General features: G+C 41.4%; 1 protein-coding gene across 4 annotated transcripts in view; it reads left to right on the top strand.

Annotated features, from left to right (window-relative positions):
* Window positions 1-20,860, top strand: part of LOC138959706 (filamin-A-like) — a 76,672-nt gene that overhangs the window by 34,754 nt on the left and 21,058 nt on the right. For all 4 annotated transcript variants that reach the window (XM_070331296.1, XM_070331295.1, XM_070331298.1 and 1 more), the window contains 4 exons: window positions 3,968-4,096; window positions 4,780-4,953; window positions 7,374-7,532; window positions 15,180-15,383. In XM_070331296.1, coding sequence (XP_070187397.1) covers window positions 3,968-4,096; window positions 4,780-4,953; window positions 7,374-7,532; window positions 15,180-15,383 — 666 coding nt within the window. The remainder of the gene's footprint in view (window positions 1-3,967; window positions 4,097-4,779; window positions 4,954-7,373; window positions 7,533-15,179; window positions 15,384-20,860) is intronic.

Genomic DNA, 20,860 nt, shown 5'->3' with positions numbered 1-20,860 from the left:
ACAGAAAGAGAAACAGAAACAGAGGAATCTGATGAAGAACCAGATCAGCCACCCATCACATCAGTGGCTGCGAAAAACGTACTTGAAGTCCTGAGCGTCTATGCCCTGGAAAATTCCTTCGGGGAAGAAGAACTGCATTGCCTGGACGTTGTCTGTGCTGCAGTGAGGAAACATGCCAGTGCCAAACAGAAGCAGACGACGTGACACTGAACACATTCTTTGGAGACATGTAGAGCACGTATATCAATGCACGAAACTTCCGCTTTCCGCTACCATAAGTAACTTCCAACATCCAATATTTTTGTTCTGAGGAACTTCCCGATGCGATGTTCGGATAATCGGCCACTTCGGATAATCGGCCATAATTCAGTCAATCCCAAAAGTGGCCGATTAACCGGAGTCGACTGTACTAGGTACCATCACGTTCTTCCATTTTCCTCTCGATTACTCGATTGATGTTGAAGTTTTTGTCGCATAATGTATCCTACAGAACTGTAACCAAACAAAGTGAGAGTCTGCTGTTGAAGACAGCAAACGCAGTTTTATCTCTTTTTCTAGTCCATCGATGAGGGAAACCAGCTAAAAAATGTTCTAATCGATTAGATGATACTGGACGGACAGAGAACCCGAAATAAAATACAGTTAGGTATAATATACGCAAAGGCACAACAAACAAAATAAGAAAAAATAAGGACATGTTGTCTGAATAAGTTTGATGATTAAATAGTGCATGTCCCAACTCTTGATTAAAAGGGCAGAACACAACAAAAAGGATTTAATTTTCAAAAGTAGTAAAACACAAACGAATACGCGCAGGGCTGGATCAAGGCGGATTTCCGAGGTTCCAGAAGCCCCCCCCCCCCCCCCCCCGCCCACCTTACCCGGAAAATAATCACCTCTTCGGGGGCCACCAATTAACCCACAACCTGTTAGCACTCCAGATCTCCAGGGAATCCATTGGTTAGTTACAAGGTTCCATCGTTATGAAACTACTGACGATTTTTTGAGAAAGTAGTACTGAGTGTTACTCATTATTTTAGGCTATCAATTACGATATCTTGGCAGGAAACGTTGTAATTATTACAATGTTTGTTGTAAGGTTCAATCGTTATGAAACTACTGACGATTGTTTTGGGAAAGTAGTACTAGCTGAGTGTTACTAATTATTTTAGGCTATCAGTTACGAAATCTTGGCAGGAAACGTTGTAATTAGTACAATGTTTGTTGTAAGGTTCCATCGTTATGAACTACTGACATTTTTGGGGGGAAAGTAGCTCTGAATGGTACTCACTATTTGAATCAATTAATTGCGGAATCTTGGCAGGAAACGTAATGATATAATGTACAAACATCCAACTCCAAAACAATTATTCAGCAACATCTTTGCGCTCAAGGGAAACTTTGTACAGAAAATAAACAAAGCTTATATTCTTTCTTGAAGGAGGTACGGCCAAATACGGTATGACCAAGAAGTGTGCTAACGCATGCGTTATGCGCATTGGGAGGACTCTGAGTTGGTTACATCACAAGTGGCAGAGACAAACATGAAGAAGTTCCAACATGTTCAGCGCAGGCAAGAAGATGAATATCTCTATGGTAATATCAGAGCTTCAGTCATACTGAGTTTGCAGCTGCTCTTACTTTGTTACACTTGCATGGGAGCGCCTCGGAGTGATTGTGCAACAACCGGCAAATGACTCCAGTTTGGAATCGGTCCCAAGTGTTGCAACGAAGCTAGGCGGGGATGTAGCTCAGTCGGTAGCGCGCTGGATTTGTATCCAGTTGGCCGCTGTCAGCGTGAGTTGGATTGGATTGGATTGGATAAGATTTACGGTCCAGTGAGATTACCCTCATGGAAATTCGGGCTGCTTTCTCCCCGGGGAAAGCGAGCTGCCATACATACGGCGCTACCCATATATTTTTTTCTTTTTTCTGCATGCGTGTATTCATGTTTCCTGAGACTTAATGCCGTGTGAGATGGAATTTTTTTTACTTTATTCCAAGTCCCACGGGTATTTGATGGACATTTTTATCTATGCCTATACAATTTTGCCAGGAAAGACCCTTTTGTCAATCGTGGGATCTTTAACGTGCACACCCCAATGTAGTGTACACGAAGGGACCTCGGTTTTTCGTCTCATCCGAAAGACTAGCACTTGAACCCACCACCTAGGTTAGGAAAGGGGGGAGAAAATTGCGGCCTGACCCAGGCCTGAACACGCAACCTCTCGCTTCCGAGCGCAAGTGCGTTACCACTCGGCCACCCAGTCCCCATGTTCAAACAAACAAAGCAATGAAGCTAATACGGAGCAAAGCAAGATGGATATGGCAGGCTGAGCCAACTCTGGGTGTGGCTCTATTTGTTCATGGAAGGTCAATGCCCTACAGCGTATGCATTATGTCGAGAACAACTTTTTCCTCGAGTTTTGCATTCTATTATCATATAGGGCTAAAGGCTTTTGCATATTTGTAAATGTGACTTCCCCCAAAACGTTCCAGTCAAGCAAACACACTTTCATCGGGGAGGGGGGGGGGGACTCCCTCGTTGCTGTGCCTGTGCGATACAGTTTTGCACATTACTTGGCCAAGTAAAAGAGGTTTTGCCTTGCACTTGTTACATAGCCAACCCCACCCATCCCCTCCCCCTCCGCATTTGCTTTGGTTAGGAAGGACACCCGTTCTGGTTTTGGGACTCTGGAATACAATTGTTAAATGTTTTACAATACGGAAATCACTGTTGTGACGTGGATACGTACCATATCTGAAAGAAATGTGAATGAGAATAGTGAGCAATGTATGACAGTATGAAACGTAGAGCGTGTGAAAGCATAACTCACAGCGGCCGACAGTGTTTGGGGCAACCTATCCAAAGGGCTTAAATCACATCAACTTAATTAGTCATAACGTATGGCCAGCTTTTCCAAGTGCATGTATATATTTTCCCATTCTCATGTTCGTCCTTCTCACATTCCAACAAGCTATGTACTTCATGCATGCAATTGTTCGTAAGCAAATCCATATACTCATCAATATCACTGTTTCATAAAAAAATCAACCTGCTAGTGTGTTTACTTCTACATCTTTGGTTAAATGTTATTTTCATTTATCCTCCTGAACCCATGGAACTCAAAATGATTTGTATGTACGTATACTGACTCACCTTCATGATTATTTCGTATTATTTGCCCCGACAATACATTCATGTTATATTTTATGGTGGCCTAAAAATCATTCTTTTATTTGTCCAAATCCAATGCCACACTTTCACCCTCGGGATTTGAATGAAAGATCTGAAACTTGTACCTCTGATTCCTTTGCATTCTGATGAAATAAACCCATAACTCTGTAAAAAATGAACCCCATGTTCTGAACCACAATCAATGTATCCCTCGACATTACGCATTACGAAAAACGTTTTGACATATTTGAGCAGTTCTTTTACGCAGGACTGTGTTACATTAAAAACAATTAAGTGTGCATCCGACTATTTACCAGAACGTTCCCCTCTTAAAGTCTACCTCGAAATTGTGACTATTTATAAGACGATGTTTATCACATTATCACTTGCTGAATGTGTTACTTATTTGGTTCAAAGGTATGAGACAATAACAATAACATATATAGACCCTATACCTGCAGCTTTTTTACATTGAGAACTATAAAACACTTAAAGTGACTCACGCTACCCTTCAAAAGAATATGCTTCTCGTGTCTGTGTGTGTGTTGTAGAAAAACTATAGTGGGAATAAAATGTAGTCTAGTTTAGTCTGACTCTTACAATGTTTAGAATATAACTTTCCTCACTCGTAACATTTGCTTTAGTCTCAGACCTATACTTTACAAGTGTGTTTGCTTGCTAGTGAGTTCATACCAACACGCGCCATGGTCGTGTCCTCAATCATTTGTTTCCATGTCTGGCAAGACTTTGCTGTTATTGATATTCTTTTGTTGTGATGTCCATTTGCAGGCAGTCCGTTTTCCTGCGTGGTTGACACTGTGAACGGAGGGCTCGTCACTGCGTTCGGAGTGGGTCTGGTGGGAGGCAACTCCGGAGAGGAGGAGACCTTCACTGTTGTAGCCAAGTCTGGAACCGCCAGTGAGTGTGTTATTAAATATTTACTGGAGATGAAACGTCAAATGTATTTGTACATCGCGACATGTTGAAACCATGTACCTTTTGCTGAAATATACTCCTTAAATGTAAACACATTTGTTAAAGAGTTGATCAAAAACAAAACAGAGAATATTAAGATAGAGTCGATCGGTCTCGGCTGACACCCTGGGTTCTTTGGACGAGACACATCACCAATCAGCTAACGAAACAATCTACATGTTCATTTCTCAAAATGTATTGATAACCAGGAGAGATTAAGTAATAACAATAAAGGGCCTAAATGAGTGAAAGTATGCGTTTTTCAGTGTAAAACATTATTATTGTATCCTAAGTTAGTGGCCAGATTGGCTTTGGAATACTTTAGATTTGTCTTTAATTTGCATGAGTTAAGCACAATTGATGAACTAGTCTTATTTAGTGTCAGCAGAATTGTTATACGTGCAATAAAGTGCAAGTATAGATATACACGTACACATGTATATGGAACATCAAATTAATGGGAAGAAGTGTAGAAGTAAGTGTATATACTTACCAGACGATTGACAAAAAGTAAGAATGATTTGCACCAAATCTGCGCTTCGTATCATGGGTACAGTGTGTTGGTTTTTCACCAAGTTAGGACAAACAACGCCTGCTGTTTAATCCTACGTTCTATCATATTTCAGAGGACATCGATGTAAAGATCGACGGGCCAGGAAAAGTGGACTTGAATAGGAAAGACAACGCCGATGGCTCCGCTAACTTCAGTTACATGCCCATGACTCCTGGCGCCTACAACGTCAACATCAAGTACAAGGGCACCCACATCAAGGGCTCTCCATTCGTTGCCAAGGTGTCAGGTAAGCATTTAGCAATAGTAACATTATAGATAGGCTCAAGGCGCACCTCAGATAGCTGAAGTTTTACGGGCGTGAGGATTCACAATAAACGACCTGAACCGTGTGTCGCCAGTTGACATTTCCAGCTATGTTTTAGTAGTCGTAGCAGCAAGACAAAACCAAATACTCAGTGTACTGACTATAATCATTGGTGTTAAAAACGGATTCCTGATTCTTCATAGCCACCCATAATTCACCATAATTTGCCCCAGTGTGTGTCCCCAGTCGACTTCTTCTTCTTCTTCTGCGTTCGATGTTGATGGCCGTGCTAAATCCTCAGACCAGTGGCTGCCAGGAAGTCCGCAGTGTCCCCAGTCGACATAATTAAGGACTGGGTGGCCGAGTGGTAACGCACTTGCGCTCGGAAGCGAGAGGTTGCGAGTTCGACCCTGGGTCAGGGCGTTAGCAATTTTCTCCCCCCTTTCCTAACCTAGGTGGTGGGTTCAAGTGCTAGTCTTTCGGATGAGACGAAAAACCGAGGTCCCTTCGTGTACACTACATTGGGGTGTGCACGTTAAAGATCCCACGATTGACAAAAGGGTCTTTCCTGGCAAAACTGTATAGGCATAGATAAAAATGTCCACCAAAATACCCGTGTGACTTGGAATAATAGGCCGCGAAAAGTAGGATATGCGCCGAAATGGCTGCGATCTGCTGGCCGATGTGAATGCGTGATGTATTGTGTAAAAAAATTCCATCTCACACGGCATAAATAAATCCCTGCGCCTTGAATATGTGCGCGATATAAATTGCATAGAAAAAAAAATAATAATAAAATCCCTGCGCTTAGAACTGTACCCACGGAATACGAGCGATATAAGCCTCATATTGATTAATTGATAATTATGTCAAGCTACATGTACCGTTGTAATTGTTACATCGTGACCAAATAAAGACTATGAACGATTCCATGCTGCACTGTTATTGCTGATGAACAGATACCTGAAATTTAAAAACGAAAAAAGGCGTTCACTTCCAATGAGCGCGTGTACGTGTTTCGCCCGAAAAGCGTGCGAAATGATTTAACTCTTCCCACTTTCTTTAATGCTGGACAACTCTAATTCCTAAGAGCAATTCCTAAAGAGTTTTCCGCAGCTAAATATATATATAGTTACGAATTCTTCAACAAAAGCTACAAAGCTATACACTCAGCGGCATTTGCATATTCAATTTGTATACAGTATCAGAAGTTATAGCTTGATGAGCCGTGAAGTAATAAACGAAGATAAAGAAGAGAAAGTCAGACAAACAGCACAGGGCAATATCTTTTTAAGATGTTCTCATAAAAGTGAAATGGGCCATGTCAACTGCATCTTGGCTTTGATTCAACCTGAATTTAATTGCTATCGCAAAACGAGAATGTATTTGGTGAGGCGGCACGCAGGTATGTAACAGATAAGGCAGACACCTAAGCACCTCTTTATAGCGATATAGATAATGCATCTCCATAGGATCCTGCTACCTGGTGCGTGTTAACTGTGATAGGAAATTGGTATAATCATGTGGGAGGCATCATATTTAAGATAATTATGCAGGAATGAAGTAGTGCTTATGTCACTCGTTGGCTGCTATGGTCTTTGGCTGGAAGAATGTAAACAATGTGTGTGTAAGATGAACTGTTTCTACTTTGTTTCTCCATTTGTAGCATGACTAAGAACAACAATGGTAGGATTATCGGTTTTTTTCTTTTTATAGAACATTTCTTTTGCCACACTTCATGACAGCCGTTGGGAAAGCAACATTGCATTGATTCTTGTAGTAGAATCACACCACAGAAAGTGTATTCTCCTACGAATGTGTTTAAAACAAACTACGCCCACTATTGTAATTATTTGTACAAGCAACAACAAATTCATTGACACACAGAACGATGTTTATTTGAACAATATAGTATGTACAGGAGTGAATGTTTCATTCAGCAACATATTTGAAACGGAAACATTTCCTGGGATGCAGGGTGACGAAAAATAAAATCAATTTCTCAGCTAGCTTTTGCCCTTGAAATATTGTCATTGTGAATTTAAAATTACAGTGAGCATTTACCATGGGTAATTCTGTCTGATTTAGAAGATTCAGGGGTAATGTGTGTGTGTGTGTGTGTGTGTGTGTGTGTGTGTGTGTGTGTGTGTGTGTGTGTGTGTGTGTGTGTGTGTGTGTGCGTATGCACGGTGTGTGTGTGTGTGTGTGTGTGTGTGTGTGTGTGTGTGTGTGTGTGTGTGTGTGTGTGTGTGTGTGTGCCACGGTGTGTGTGTTGTTATTTGTATTGAAACCTTGATACAAGTGCAAAACATGTTTTAAGCATTTACGGCGCTTACGCCCCTTTGTTTCTCAGTTCTTGAAACATTAAAAATAAATAACATGAATATAACTGCCCCTTTCAGGCGAAGGCAGGAAGAGGACCCAGCTGTCCTTGGGCAATTCCGCGGAATACTCGCTGAAGGTCATCGAGGCGGATCTCGTTGATCTAGTGGGAACCATCCAAACTCCTGCCGGCAACATAGAGCCATGCCTCCTCAAGAAGATGGGCGATGGAGAAATTGGTGAGTCTGAAAGAGTGTTGTGTAAATTAATGTCTTATTTTAACTGGGAAAAAAGCCCCAGACTCTACTGCGTTTTGGGCGCCTATGGTTAAAGTGTGATGTTCTGTTTGCATGCACAAGGGGAAGGGTAGGGCTGGGGTGGTGAGAGAGAGAGAGGGAGGGAGGCAGGAAGGGAGAGTTGCGTGTGTGTGTTTGTGTGTGTGTGTGTGTGTGTGTGTGTGTGCGTGCGTTTGTGTGTGAGTGTGTGTGTGTGTGTGTGTGCGTTTGTGTGTGTGTGTGTGTGTGTGTGTTTGTGTGTGTGTGTGTGTGTGTGTGCGCGCGTGTGTGTGTGCGTGCATGTGTGTGTGTTTGTGTGTGTGTGTGTGTGTGTGTGTGTGTGTGTGTGTGTGTCTCGCCACACCAAAAACAAACCAGCTGTTACCCGTCAAGTGATAGTTTACATGTGTGTGCCTTTTCTGGCTCCAAGTATTACAACAAAAAGAAACAAACAAAATGGAAAAATGGAAATACCGGCCAAGGCCTGGTGTAAACATGCCGAAGTGTTAAGCTTTGTGCTTGCATATAATTATTCCCTTTGGTATCTTGGTTTGCTTGACATTCTTCTGTTCAAAGCCTCTGCCCAATTTGTTTTAGTGTTGACATTTTGTTTTTCACCATGTAATGTGTTTTTAAGCTATTATTCAACGCAAAACACAACAAAAGCCAAACACCAACAGAAAGGCACAATGAAGACAAGTAGCTACATATTGCAGCTCGCATTCCAAACAGGACACTGCGCTGTAATTATACCTAGTTAATTGAACAAGACAATAGCATTTTTAGTTTTTATCACATTATGGTTAGGGACTTTCTGCAGGTGTCTATTTTAACATCGGTTGTCGGTCCCCATCCCCCCACCCCCCTCTCCTCCCCCCACCCCAAACCCCTGCAGCCAAACGTTTGATTTTACCTTTAGTCCCGTGAAGTTTCTTTAACCGAGACGGCTTTTCCCGATCCCTGCTTCTTTCTTTAATGACACACCCCACCCAGGCAACCTACCTGTTTCAGCAATCACAAAACTAGTAGGGACAACATGTGATAAATGACAATGCAAAACGCCCACACATCTTTAAAGCATCGGTCTTTAAAGTGAACAAACAGACAAATTAATTCAAGAAAGCGAAACCTTAACATACCGTTTTGCTGCATTCAGCGTTTTTAAAGTGCACTACTACTGGCTACGGGTGCGAAAGCCAGCCAGGTAGTACATATAAAGCTGACCAGCTCCGTAGTAGATATAGAGATGCAGGTCAAGAGACGAGAAAAAGAAAAGAAACAAGTCGCGTAAGGCGAAAATACAACATTTAGTCAAGTAGCTGTCGAACTCACAGAATGAAACTGAACGCAATGCCATTTTTCAGCAAGACCGTATACTCGTAGCATCGTCAGTCCACCGCTCATGGCAAAGGCAGTGAAATTGACAAGAAGAGCGGGATAGTAGTTGCGCTAAGAAGGATAGCACGCTTTTCTGTACCTCTCTTTGTTTTAACTTTCTGAGCGTGATTTTAATCCAAACATATCATATCTATATGTTTTTGGAATCAGGAACCGACAAGGAATAAGATGAAAGTGTTTTTAAATTGATTTCGAAAATTTAATTTTGATAATAATTTTTATATATTTAATTTTCAGAGCTTGTTTTTAATCCAAATATAACATATTTATATGTTTTTGGAATCAGAAAATGATGGAAAATAAGATGAACGTAAATTTGGATCGTTTTATAAATTTTTATTTTTTTTTACAATTTTCAGATTTTTAATGACCAAAGTCATTAATTAATTTTTAAGCCACGAAGCTGAAATGCAATACCGAAGTCCGGGCTTCGTCGAAGATTGCTTGGCCAAATTTCAATCAATTTGGTTGAAAAATGAGGGCGTGACAGTGCCGCCTCAACTTTCACGAAAAGCCGGATATGACGTCATCAAATACATTTATCAAAAAAATGAAAAAAACGTTCGGGGATTTCATACCCAGGAACTCTCATGTCAAATTTCATAAAGATCGGTCCAGTAGTTTAGTCTGAATCGCTCTACACACACACACACACACACACACACACGCACAGACACACACACATACACCACGACCCTCGTCTCGATTCCCCCCTCGATGTTAAAACATTTAGTCATAACTTGACTAAATGTAAAAAGAACACACATAAAAGAAAAAAAAACTTCGAACGAAGTTTAGCCTGAAAACAGAGCGTATAAGCCTGAAATTCCGAGCCAGTATCTGACAGAGACATTCCGCTGCCTCAGGCAGGGAGATTCGTTTTGCAGACGAAACGAGCACTTGTTGGCAGAAAGCCTCACAGATAAATATGTCTATTGACTTTTTTTTTGCGGCTTCACGCTGGCTAAGCCATTGCTGTCTTATCTCTTCCGAGGCGCGGCAGCCTTACTTCGCTGTCTTGTTCACAACACAGACCATTATCATCTAAACCTTTCTTTTTGAACATGCCTGTCTTGAGTCTTTTTCGTCGGTTCCATACAGCGTCCGAAGATGTTAGAGTAACAACAAAAATGCTTCGGAGCTGTTCATGCTGTTCGTGCGCACCTGCTTTCTTTTCATCTGAGACAGTCGTGTAGTCGTCCGTTGTGTTCCCTTTCTTTTTGTCTGAATTTCCCTTTGACCTAACACAAACTTGCCATGTCATTTTTTTCTTGCATCAGTTACCTTCATTTAGTAATGGTTGTGTTGAAGAAACGAGGAGAATATCTTTCCCAATGGCCAAGAACAGCATAACAATTATTTGATGTGGATGAGACAAAAATCAGCAGACGATCGAATCGTGCATAATAAAGGCTATCAATTGCACGTTTTGTTTCAACTTGTTCAGACGATTGGTGTTAAGAACATTAATTTTAGACGTTTTCATTGAATAACGAACAACTAGTGTGAATCAGTCTAGTACAGTACTTGGCCTCCGCCCCCCTCTCCTCCCATCTCCGCCACACAGTTATGTTAGTCAATCAAGCTAATTCGGAGTACTCTATCTTGAGATAGTTGTGGCGCATGACCTGGTAATCACTGTTTTGTTGATTTGTGGTCCTCCGTTTTGAGGATCCTTAGCTTTGCTTTGAAGTCAGCGACCTCGCGAGGTTTCCTACAATGCTCAAACAGAATGTCTTTAGAGTTATAGAGAAGTTCAGATTTGACTGTTTTAACGTTGAAGATCTTTAGCTTGGTTTTGAAGTCATCGACCTCCCGAGTTCCTCGACGATGGTGGTGACTGTTTTTTTCGGCTTGTTTGTTTAGTCATACATTTCGCGAGTTCTCCTTTAATTTCCAAGCAGATGTATCTACGTGCGTAGAGCTAGATAATTAAGATGTGACCCTCTTCACGTTGAAGATCTTCAGCCTGGTTGTAAAGCCATTTGCCTAATGAGTTCTACGACAATATCGTTATACTCAAGCAAGCAGAACTGGACAAAGAGATCAGAATCGCAAGCCACGTAACCTTTGTCTCTCTGCTTTATTGTTTAAATGTTCTTATATCATTGTTTTATATTTCAACCTGGAAATGCCTCCCACAAATCTTCTAATGTCAAATGCAGAATTTTGCGTCGGTCCTACGTCTTAAAACAGACGTTGAAGGTGATGTAAATATGCAGAGAATCTTATCAGTCTTACATCCTATGTATACGTGTCTTGTGTTTCTTGTTTACGTCAGTAAGACTGACAAACATCAATAAACATGTCATGTTTTACACGCAAGCATTTCATTCCCCAGCTTGAGCGCAACAAGTCAGGTTGAAAAACTAGTAGCACTGAATACATACAACATATTGCAAGGGGAATGACATTCTCGTGTGTATAGCACTCATTTGTCTCCTTTTGGTTTTTCTGTTCGGCAAGCTTTTTCGATCAGCAAAACGTGTCTTTTTTTACACGCATGGAAACCTTATCTCATCCCGTGCAAGTAACCCACAAATCTGCGGAGTAAAAATACCAAAGACTCAAAACAGAACATTATTCGTAATCCTTTTTACGTTCAATTTGACTTTATGTTAGGCCTGTCTTACACTGTGCCGAATATCCTTGCGAATATGAGCATGTTGTATTCGGCAAAAAAAGAGACGAATGGACAGGAACAAATATTGAAAATTCGAAGCCTTACCGATCATTGCGAATGCATACAAATCCATATACGAATGTCTTGCGGATGTATTACGAACGTTGCGAGTGGCCTTGCGAGTGTTGCGAGGGCTTGCAAACATTTTACGAATAAAGCGATTATGCAATTCGCATTGTTCGTAATACTGCTCTGTGCCGAATTTCCCTTGCGAATAGAATTCACCAATAATTCGTAATGATCGGGACATGGTCGCAAGACATTCGCCACCATTCGTCTCTTGTTGTGAATATTAGCAACATGCTCCTAATATTTGCAAGGAATACATATTCTTCAGTATTCGCAAGCCATTCGTAATCATCGTAAAGGTATTCGTAGCGCTCGCAAGGCATTCGCAATGATCGGTACACATTCGCAAGCACTCGCAACTATTCGTAAGACATTCGCAAGAAATGTGTATATGAACATGTTGTATTTGGCCAAAAAAGAGACTAATGGACAGGAAAAATATTGACTATTCGAATCCTTACGAATCCTTGCGAATGTCTTACGAATGGTTGCGAGTGCTTGCGAATGTCTACTGATCATTGCGAATGCATACGAATCTATATTCGCAAGGATATTCGGCACAGTGTAAGACAGGCATAACGAATGTTTGTGAATGCCTTGCAAGCCTGACGAATACATTGCGATGATTACGAATGTTCGCAAGGATATTCAGCACAGTGTGAGACAGGCATAACGAATGGTTGCGAAAACCTTGCGAGCGTTACGAATACATTGCGATGATTACGAATGTCTTGCGAAATCTTACAAGTACGTTGCAAAAAAAGTTAAGAATATGACTTCTTTGCGAATATTAGGAACATGTTGCTATGTTCAAAACAAGAGACGAATGGTGGCGAATGGTTCAGAACATTTACGAATGTCTTGCGACCATGTCCCGATCATTGTGAATTATTGGAAAATTCTATTCGCAAGGGCAATTCGGCGCAGTGTAAGAGTAGCATATGATAGAGAAATAAGCGAACGTGTAACGGCCAACTCTGAGACTGATAGCGCATGATAAAATGAAATACAAATTTTGTTAGTCAACCAATCAATACTTGTGATCGATTGTATCCAGCAGACTGCTACGCACGTATATATCGTTCTTAAATAGTATCTTCAAAATGTCAAAATAAATGTTTATACTTGCCAGTCATTTTGATTTGATGCCAATATTTGAACGTTGTCACGTTTCAACGGAAATGTGAAACGTTAGCACAAGCAGGGGTTATATAACTGCTTTAAATCTTCCTGTTCTCTCGTTAAGAAACCGTCTGCCAAGGGTGCTAACAGACAACAGTACTTCTATGATGCTTATGTCTTTTCCGTACTTTGTTTGTTTGCTTGTCTTTTTGTTTCTTTGTAGGACATCTTTCTGACATTAGGTAACCCAAAAGCCATACATATATAACTGCCATAAGTCAATATTGACTCCCCTGTATATAGAAATGGAAATCGCAGCAATTGACACAAATCCTGATTCATTTTTCAAGCATCGTTATTTTACATGTTTGTTATAAACAGGTATAGGTCCGGATAAACATATCTTTCTTGCAGATTGTCCTACATCCTATACTCCGTTGGGGTTGAAAAGCAGACAACAAACTTCTGTCAGACCTCACGTTCAGGCTGTTTTTAACAAAATCTGTTTTTAAGATAAAAACAACCACAAACAGAGTGTAAACATAGAACAAAAAGCATCGGAGATAAAAAAAAAAGAGAAAAGAATGGATAACAAGAGTTGCACAAACGTTTTGTCAGATCACAAGAGACGAATGGTGGCGAATGGTTCAGAACATTTACGAATGTCTTGCGACCATGTCCCGATCATTGTGAATTATTGGAAAATTCTATTCGCAAGGGCAATTCGGCGCAGTGTAAGAGTAGCATATGATAGAGAAATAAGCGAACGTGTAACGGCCAACTCTGAGACTGATAGCGCATGATAAAATGAAATACAATTTTGTTAGTCAACCAATCAATACTTGTGATCGATTGTATCCAGCAGACTGCTACGCACGTATATATCGTTCTTAAATAGTATCTTCAAAATGTCAAAATAAATGTTTATACTTGCCAGTCATTTTGATTTGATGCCAATATTTGAACGTTGTCACGTTTCAGCGGAAATGTGAAACGTTAGCACAAGCAGGGGTTATATAACTGCTTTAAATCTTCCTGTTCTCTCGTTAAGAAACCGTCTGCCAAGGGTGCTAACAGACAACAGTACTTCTATGATGCTTATGTCTTTTCCGTACTTTGTTTGTTTGCTTGTCTTTTTGTTTCTTTGTAGGACATCTTTCTGACATTAGGTAACCCAAAAGCCATACATATATAACTGCCATAAGTCAATATTGGCTCCCCTGTATATAGAAATGGAAATCGCAGCAATTGACACAAATCCTGATTCATTTTTCACGCATCGTTATTTTACATGTTTGTTATAAACAGGTATAGGTCCGGATAAACATATCTTTCTTGCAGATTGTCCTACATCCTATACTCCGTTGGGGTTGAAAAGCAGACAACAAACTTCTGTCAGACCTCACGTTCAGGCTGTTTTTAACAAAATCTGTTTTGAAGATAAAAACAACCACAAACAGAGTGTAAACATAGAACAAAAAGCATCGGAGATAAAAAAAAAAGAGAAAAGAATGGATAACAAGAGTTGCACAAACGTTTTGTCAGATCACAAGGAACAAGTATAGTGTGTGTTTTAGATTAGGTTCGGGCTGAAAATGTCCACAAGGCCAAACACGCAGGTAACCTCACGCCCATAGCCAAACGCCCATAGCCACACGCCCATAGCCAAACGCCCATAACCACACGCCCGTAGCCACACGCCAATAGCCACATTGTGCCTCACTGATATTCTCTCACTTGACTGTTCTCCGTTTGTCTTACATAGTTTACGTTAATTTTATTTGAAATGTAATGTAATTGTAATGTTCTACGCTGCTGTACTTTTCCTTGAGACATGAAGGTGGTAAATACGGCGTAGGTGAGAGCCTTGGCTTATAAGTCATGTTCGGTCATCAGGTGCTTTTCCCAATAAGGTGAAACCTGTACCACATTATTTGTAAACAAAAATAAATTAAAACAATTTGAATTAAAAGTTGCAACATTTCTTCAGTCGACTTCTTCTCTTGTACATACATTTTGGAAATGTCAATATGCACGTGAAATGGAAAATCTCTGAAAAGTCACTTTAGAAATGCAGGGTTGTGCTCTCTTGGGCACTTATACCAAAAGAACATGGTAGAAGATGACGCATAGAAAACGACAAACAGACCCTGAACCGATTGTTGTTTTTGGGGTAAAAATAAATAATCATCATGTGCTTTGCTTAGCAACATGCTGATCTAAAAAAAACCAGAAAAAAACCCATCAAACCAAGCAACCAAGCCACCAACCAACCAAACTAATAGTAACAAAAACCACAGAAGCAATGTTGTGATCAAATTCTTGGTTGTCACGTGCAGGCATTGCGTCCTTCAACCCTCGCTCCAAGGGCGACTACAAGGTGAGCGTGACGCGCCACGAGAAGCACATCAACCACTCGCCCTTCAGGGTGCATATCGGCGACAAGGAGCTGGGACACGCTGCCGGCTGCAAGGTCACCGGGGCCATCGACAAGGCCGTCGCCAACAAACCCAACGAGGTCATCGTGGATACCACAAATGCTGGTAAGTGCTTGTGGGGCATCTTTGGAGTTGTTGAGGAGATACGGGTGGTGAAGGTCGGATGATGATATCATTGTGGACACACCAAATGCTGGTAAGTCCATGTGGGACATCGTTGTAGAGGAGATGGGGGTACTTGGAGATCGGATGTCGGGGAACATTGTGGACACAACAAATGCTGGTAAGTGCTTAAGGGGCATCTTTGGAGTTGTTGAGGAGATGAATGTGTGAAGGTGAAGGTCGGATGATGATATCTTTGTGGACACAACACATGCTGATAAGTCCTTGTGGGAGGGACATCTTTGATGTTGTGGAGGAGGGGTGGTTGGGGGTCGGATGATGAGATCAATGTGGACACAACAAAATTGCTTCTGGGACATCGTTGATGTTATAGAGGAGGGGCGGTTGGAGGTCGGATGTCGAGATCATCGTGGATACCACACATGCTGGTAAGTCCTTGTGGGACAGCGTTGACGTTGTGGAGGGGTGGCTGCAGGTCGGTAGTCGTGGACACCACAATTGCTGGTAAGTCCTTGTGGGACATCGTTGACGTTGTGGAGGGGTGGCTGCAGGTCGGTAGTCGTGGACACCACAATTCCTGGTAAGTGCTTGTGGGACATCGTTGACGTTGTGGAGGGGTGGCTGCAGGTCGGTAGTCGTGGACACCACAATTGCTGGTAAGTCCTTGTGGGACATCGTTGATGATACAACACACGCAAGGGTGTGAATGCTTGGCAGGGTGGGCGGGGAGGAATGCTGGGGTCTTGGGGCCTACCAATAAGCCAAGTGTAAAAAATAACAGCAGCACAAGCACGGCAGATGCGCGACGTTTGCTTCAGATCGAAGGTTCGCACAATGACGTGACCGAAGAGACACTTTAAACGAACAGGTAAGGATCAGAAAGGGAGTTTACATGGGGCGGAGAGTTTGAAAATAGATAATATGTGGAAGTGTGCACTATTGACGATGGCGAACAAAAACCAAACATATGAGGGGAAGAGGATGACGGATACATGGGGAGCGGTTAGGGAGGAGTCGGCCCAATATGGACCTCCCAAATGTAAAATTAGCTTTGGGTGTGTGCTAAGATAAAAGATGGCTTGCGAGTTTTGTTTGCCCGAGTGGGTGTGACCAACCAAAACTGTGACTGAGCTTGAATGCGCCATGCCCACACCAAAGAGAAAGGCTTATCTTATGTTTTGACGCAAGGTAAGAGGTAAGATCACTTCAAAGTTATATCGGTTTGTCTTGGCGGAGACAGAGAGAACGAGAGAGTGAGAGAGAGAGAGACTGAGAGAGAGAAAGAGAGAGAGAGAGAATGCGAATGCGAAAGTTTAATTGCTAGGCCATTGGCCCCTTGCAATGGGGAAGGAGGGGAATGGAAATCGGTGTACACATAGTTTCGAAAACATGAAACGTTTAACTATGCACCGATCACAGGGATGTTTCACAGTTCATCCCTTTACCGACATGGTAATCTCCGCGTCAGTGTTCGTATTGTCCGTTTGTTCTGTGTAATGCAAATTACACCGTTCTCCCAAATGTCAACATGAGAACAAAAGTCACGAATAACATCTACAACATCGACACGATATCCGAACCGAATAGCTTTGCTGTCAACCGAGGTAAAATTTAGTGACATCCCGGAGTGCAGACACTTCTTGAAGAGCAGATCGAAGCTGATCGGCGAATTTTCTCCTGTCGACGGGTGAACCATGCCGAAGCTTGTCAATGTACTCCTGCTCTTCTCGTGGCATGTGGCGAGCTGCTTGCTTGATCAACCAGTACATGCATGGACTTCCGTCAATGCTGCAATCGGTGACCAACACAAAATCGTCGGTTTCACAAAGCAGTGATTGTCTGTCACCTGAGTTGTCACGGACTACCCTTCGAAATGAGTTGTTTCTGTGTGCATTTTTCACAGCGCGCACAGCTGATCTGTCTTTCAGTCCTGACACATACTCCTTTACGGCCGACAGACTGTAACCTAGGTCAGATGCCTTTTTCTCCGATGCATCCAGTGTTTCTGTGGCTTCTCTCGTCTCAGACTGTGTTTTCAATAGCCAGTCATCCAAAACAGATACACCACTGTGACGTGCCTTAGAAGTCCGTGGAGACAATAACACAGCTTCAGCCTCACCCTGCCTATTGTTATCGTATTCAATTCAGGGGGAAAAAAAGGAAAAAACAAGTCGCGTAAGGCGAAAATACAATATTTAGTCAAGTAGCTGTCGAACTCACAGAATGAAACTGAACGCAATGCCATTTTTCAGCAAGACCGTATACTCGTAGCATCGTCAGTCCACCGCTCATGGCAAAGGCAGTGAAATTGACAAGAAGAGCGGGGTAGTAGTTGCGCTAAGAAGGATAGCACGCTTTTCTGTACCTCTCTTTGTTTTAACTTTCTGAGCGTGTTTTTAATCCAAACATATCATATCTATATGTTTTTGGAATCAGGAACCGACAAGGAATAAGATGAAAGTGTTTTTAAATTGATTTGGACAATTTAATTTTGATAATAATTTTTATATATTTAATTTTCAGAGCTTGTTTTTAATCCGAATATAACATATTTATATGTTTTTGGAATCAACAAATGATGGAGAATAAGATAAACGTAAATTTGGATCGGTTTATAAATTTTTATTTTTTTTTTTACAATTTTCAGATTTTGAATGACCAAAGTCATTAATTAATTTTTAAGCCACCAAGCTGAAATGCAATACCGAAGTCCGGGCTTCGTCGAAGATTACTTGACCAAAATTTGAACCAATTTGGTTGAAAAATGAGGGCGTGACAGTGCCGCCTCAACTTTCACGAAAAGCCGGATATGACGTCATCAAAGACATTTATCAAAAAAATGAAAAAAACGTATGGGGATTTCATACCCAGGAACTCTCATGTCAAATTTCATAAAGATCGGTCCAGTAGTTTAGTCTGAATCGCTCTACACACACACACAGACACACACACACACACGCACACACACACGCACGCACATACACCACGACCCTCGTTTCGATTCCCCCTCGATGTTTAACTATTTAGTCAAAACTTGACTAAATATAAAAAGAAGAAAAAAAAGAGAGAGAGAGAGAGAGAGAGAAATGCGGGAGAGAGAGAGAGAGAGAGAGAGAGAGAGAGAGAGAGAGAGAGAGAGAGAGAGAGAGAGAGAGAGAGAAATGCGGGAGAGAGAGAGAGAGAGGGGTAAGAGGCAAGATCACTTCAAAGTTATATCGGTTTGTCTTGGCGGAGACAGAGAGAACGAGAGAGTAAGAAAGAGAGGGAAAGAGAGAGAGAGAGAGAGAGAGAGAGAGAGAGAGAGAGAGAGAGAGAGAGAGAGAGAGAGAGAGAGAGACTCAGACTCAGACTCAGAACTTTATTACAAAAGGATAAAGGTTTTAGGCAAAGCCTATTCTTCCAACCTGTCCTTTATAAAACATATAAATACAGACGGACATAAAACATACAAATTCAATCATATAAGATAGGCCTACAGAAGTCCATTGTATGGAATGCAACACAATGTGCATTTGAGGAATTATATAAGGAGAACTCAAAAATTACAAAATTACATTGACATAGTTAAACCTTTCATTTTGAGAATTAAGTTGCTCAAATCAGCTACACATCCGGTAACACTAGTGAGAGAGGGAGAGAGAGAAAGAGACTGAGAGAGAGAGAGAGAGAGAGAGAGAGAGAGAGAGAGAGAGAGAGAGAGAGAGAGAGAGAGAGAGAGAGAGAGAGAGAGACTCAGACTCAGACTCAGAACTTTATTACAAAAGGATAAAGGTTTTAGGCAAAGCCTATTCTTCCAACCTGTCCTTTATACAACGCATAAAGACAGACGCACATCAAACATATAAATTCAATCATATAAAATACAGAAATACATTGTATGGAATGCAACACAATGTGCATTTAAGGAATTACATAAGGAGAACTCAAAAATTACAAAATTACATTGACATAGTTATACCTTTCTTTTGGGAATAAAGTTGCTCCGATCAGCTACACATCCGTTAACACTAGTACAACATGTTTAACAAAATAACAATCAAACAAGACACTTCATTCACGAATGATGTGTGAACGTGGCTGTCTCTTAAACATTTTCACTGAAGTTGCATTTCTTATCTGTTGGGGGAAGGAGTTCCAGAGAAACGCTCCCGAGAAGGCTAAGCTCGATTTGTAGAGGTCTATGCGAGGTATAGGAGGGATGATTTTTTGGGACCCATATCTTTTTGTGGCATGTTTGAATTGTGATTGCAAATATTTAGGACAGTCATCATTTAGAATTTTATACATGAACACAGCCTTGTTTAACGTCAACTGATCTTTCAAGGTGAGGAAATTCAGGAGAGAGAGAGAGAGAGAGAGAGAGAGAGAGAGAGAGAGAGAGAGAGAGAGAGAGAGAGAGAGAGAGAGAGAGAGAGAGAGAGAGAGAGAGAGAGAGAGAGAGAGAGAGAGAGAGAGAGAGAGAGAGAGAGAGAGAGAGCAAAACGAATGAGGAGTCATTTTAGCGCACACTTGTTCAAGCAGAGTCCAAGGCTGAGGAATATTACATATAATTATAGTGCACAATTCCATGCATAAGTTTTCTTTGCTTGTTAAAACGAAACGTGCCCCGTCGATGCCGAGCTCTGACAAACAAAGTCCTGTCATATCGCAGAGAACACCTTGGCAAGAAAAACAGTCTTTCATCAGTGAAGGCCTAGGTTTCATGAATGCTGGCAGTACAGGTTTCCTTGCTTTTCGCTACGTCAGCTTCGCGAAGCACCGTACTTTCTGCCCCCGTTTCGCAATGTGGACTTCCGCAAAAACATTTCTGTTTTCGTGGCTCGGATACCTTCTTGCTCCTTTGCTGGCACTGATAAGAATGCAAGTGTTGTTTCCATGTGTTGTTTCATAGTGCCCCCCCCCCCCCCCCCCTCTCTCTCTCTCTCTCTCTCTCTCTCTCTCTCTCTCTCTCTCTCTCTCTCTCTCTCTCTCTCTCTCTCTTCTTTATCTTTTTTACATTTAGTCAAGTTTTGACTAAATGTTTTAACATAGAGGGGGAATCGAGACGAGGGTCGTGGTGTATGTGTGTGTGTGTGTCTGTCTGTCTGTGCGTGTGTGTGTGTAGAGCGATTCAGACCAAACTACTGGACCGATCTTTATGAAATTTTACACGAGAGTTCCTGGGAATGATATCCCCGGACGTTTTTTTCTTTTTTTTGATAAATACCTTTGATGACGTCATATCCGGCTTTTTGTAAAAGTTGAGGCGGCACTGATTGAAATTTTGGCCAAGCAATCTTCGACGAAGGCCGGACTTCGGTATTGCATTTCAGCTTGGTGGCTTAAAAATTAATTAATGACTTTGGTCATTAAAAATCTGAAAATTGTAAAAAAAATAAATATATATATAAAACGATCCAAATTTACGTTCATCTTATTCTTCATCATTTTCTGATTCCAAAAACATATAAATATGTTAT

Source organism: Littorina saxatilis, linkage group LG2 (genome assembly GCF_037325665.1).
Source record: "Littorina saxatilis isolate snail1 linkage group LG2, US_GU_Lsax_2.0, whole genome shotgun sequence".
NCBI classification, from domain to species: domain Eukaryota; kingdom Metazoa; phylum Mollusca; class Gastropoda; order Littorinimorpha; family Littorinidae; genus Littorina; species Littorina saxatilis.
This window is presented reverse-complemented; position numbering and strand designations above follow the sequence as displayed.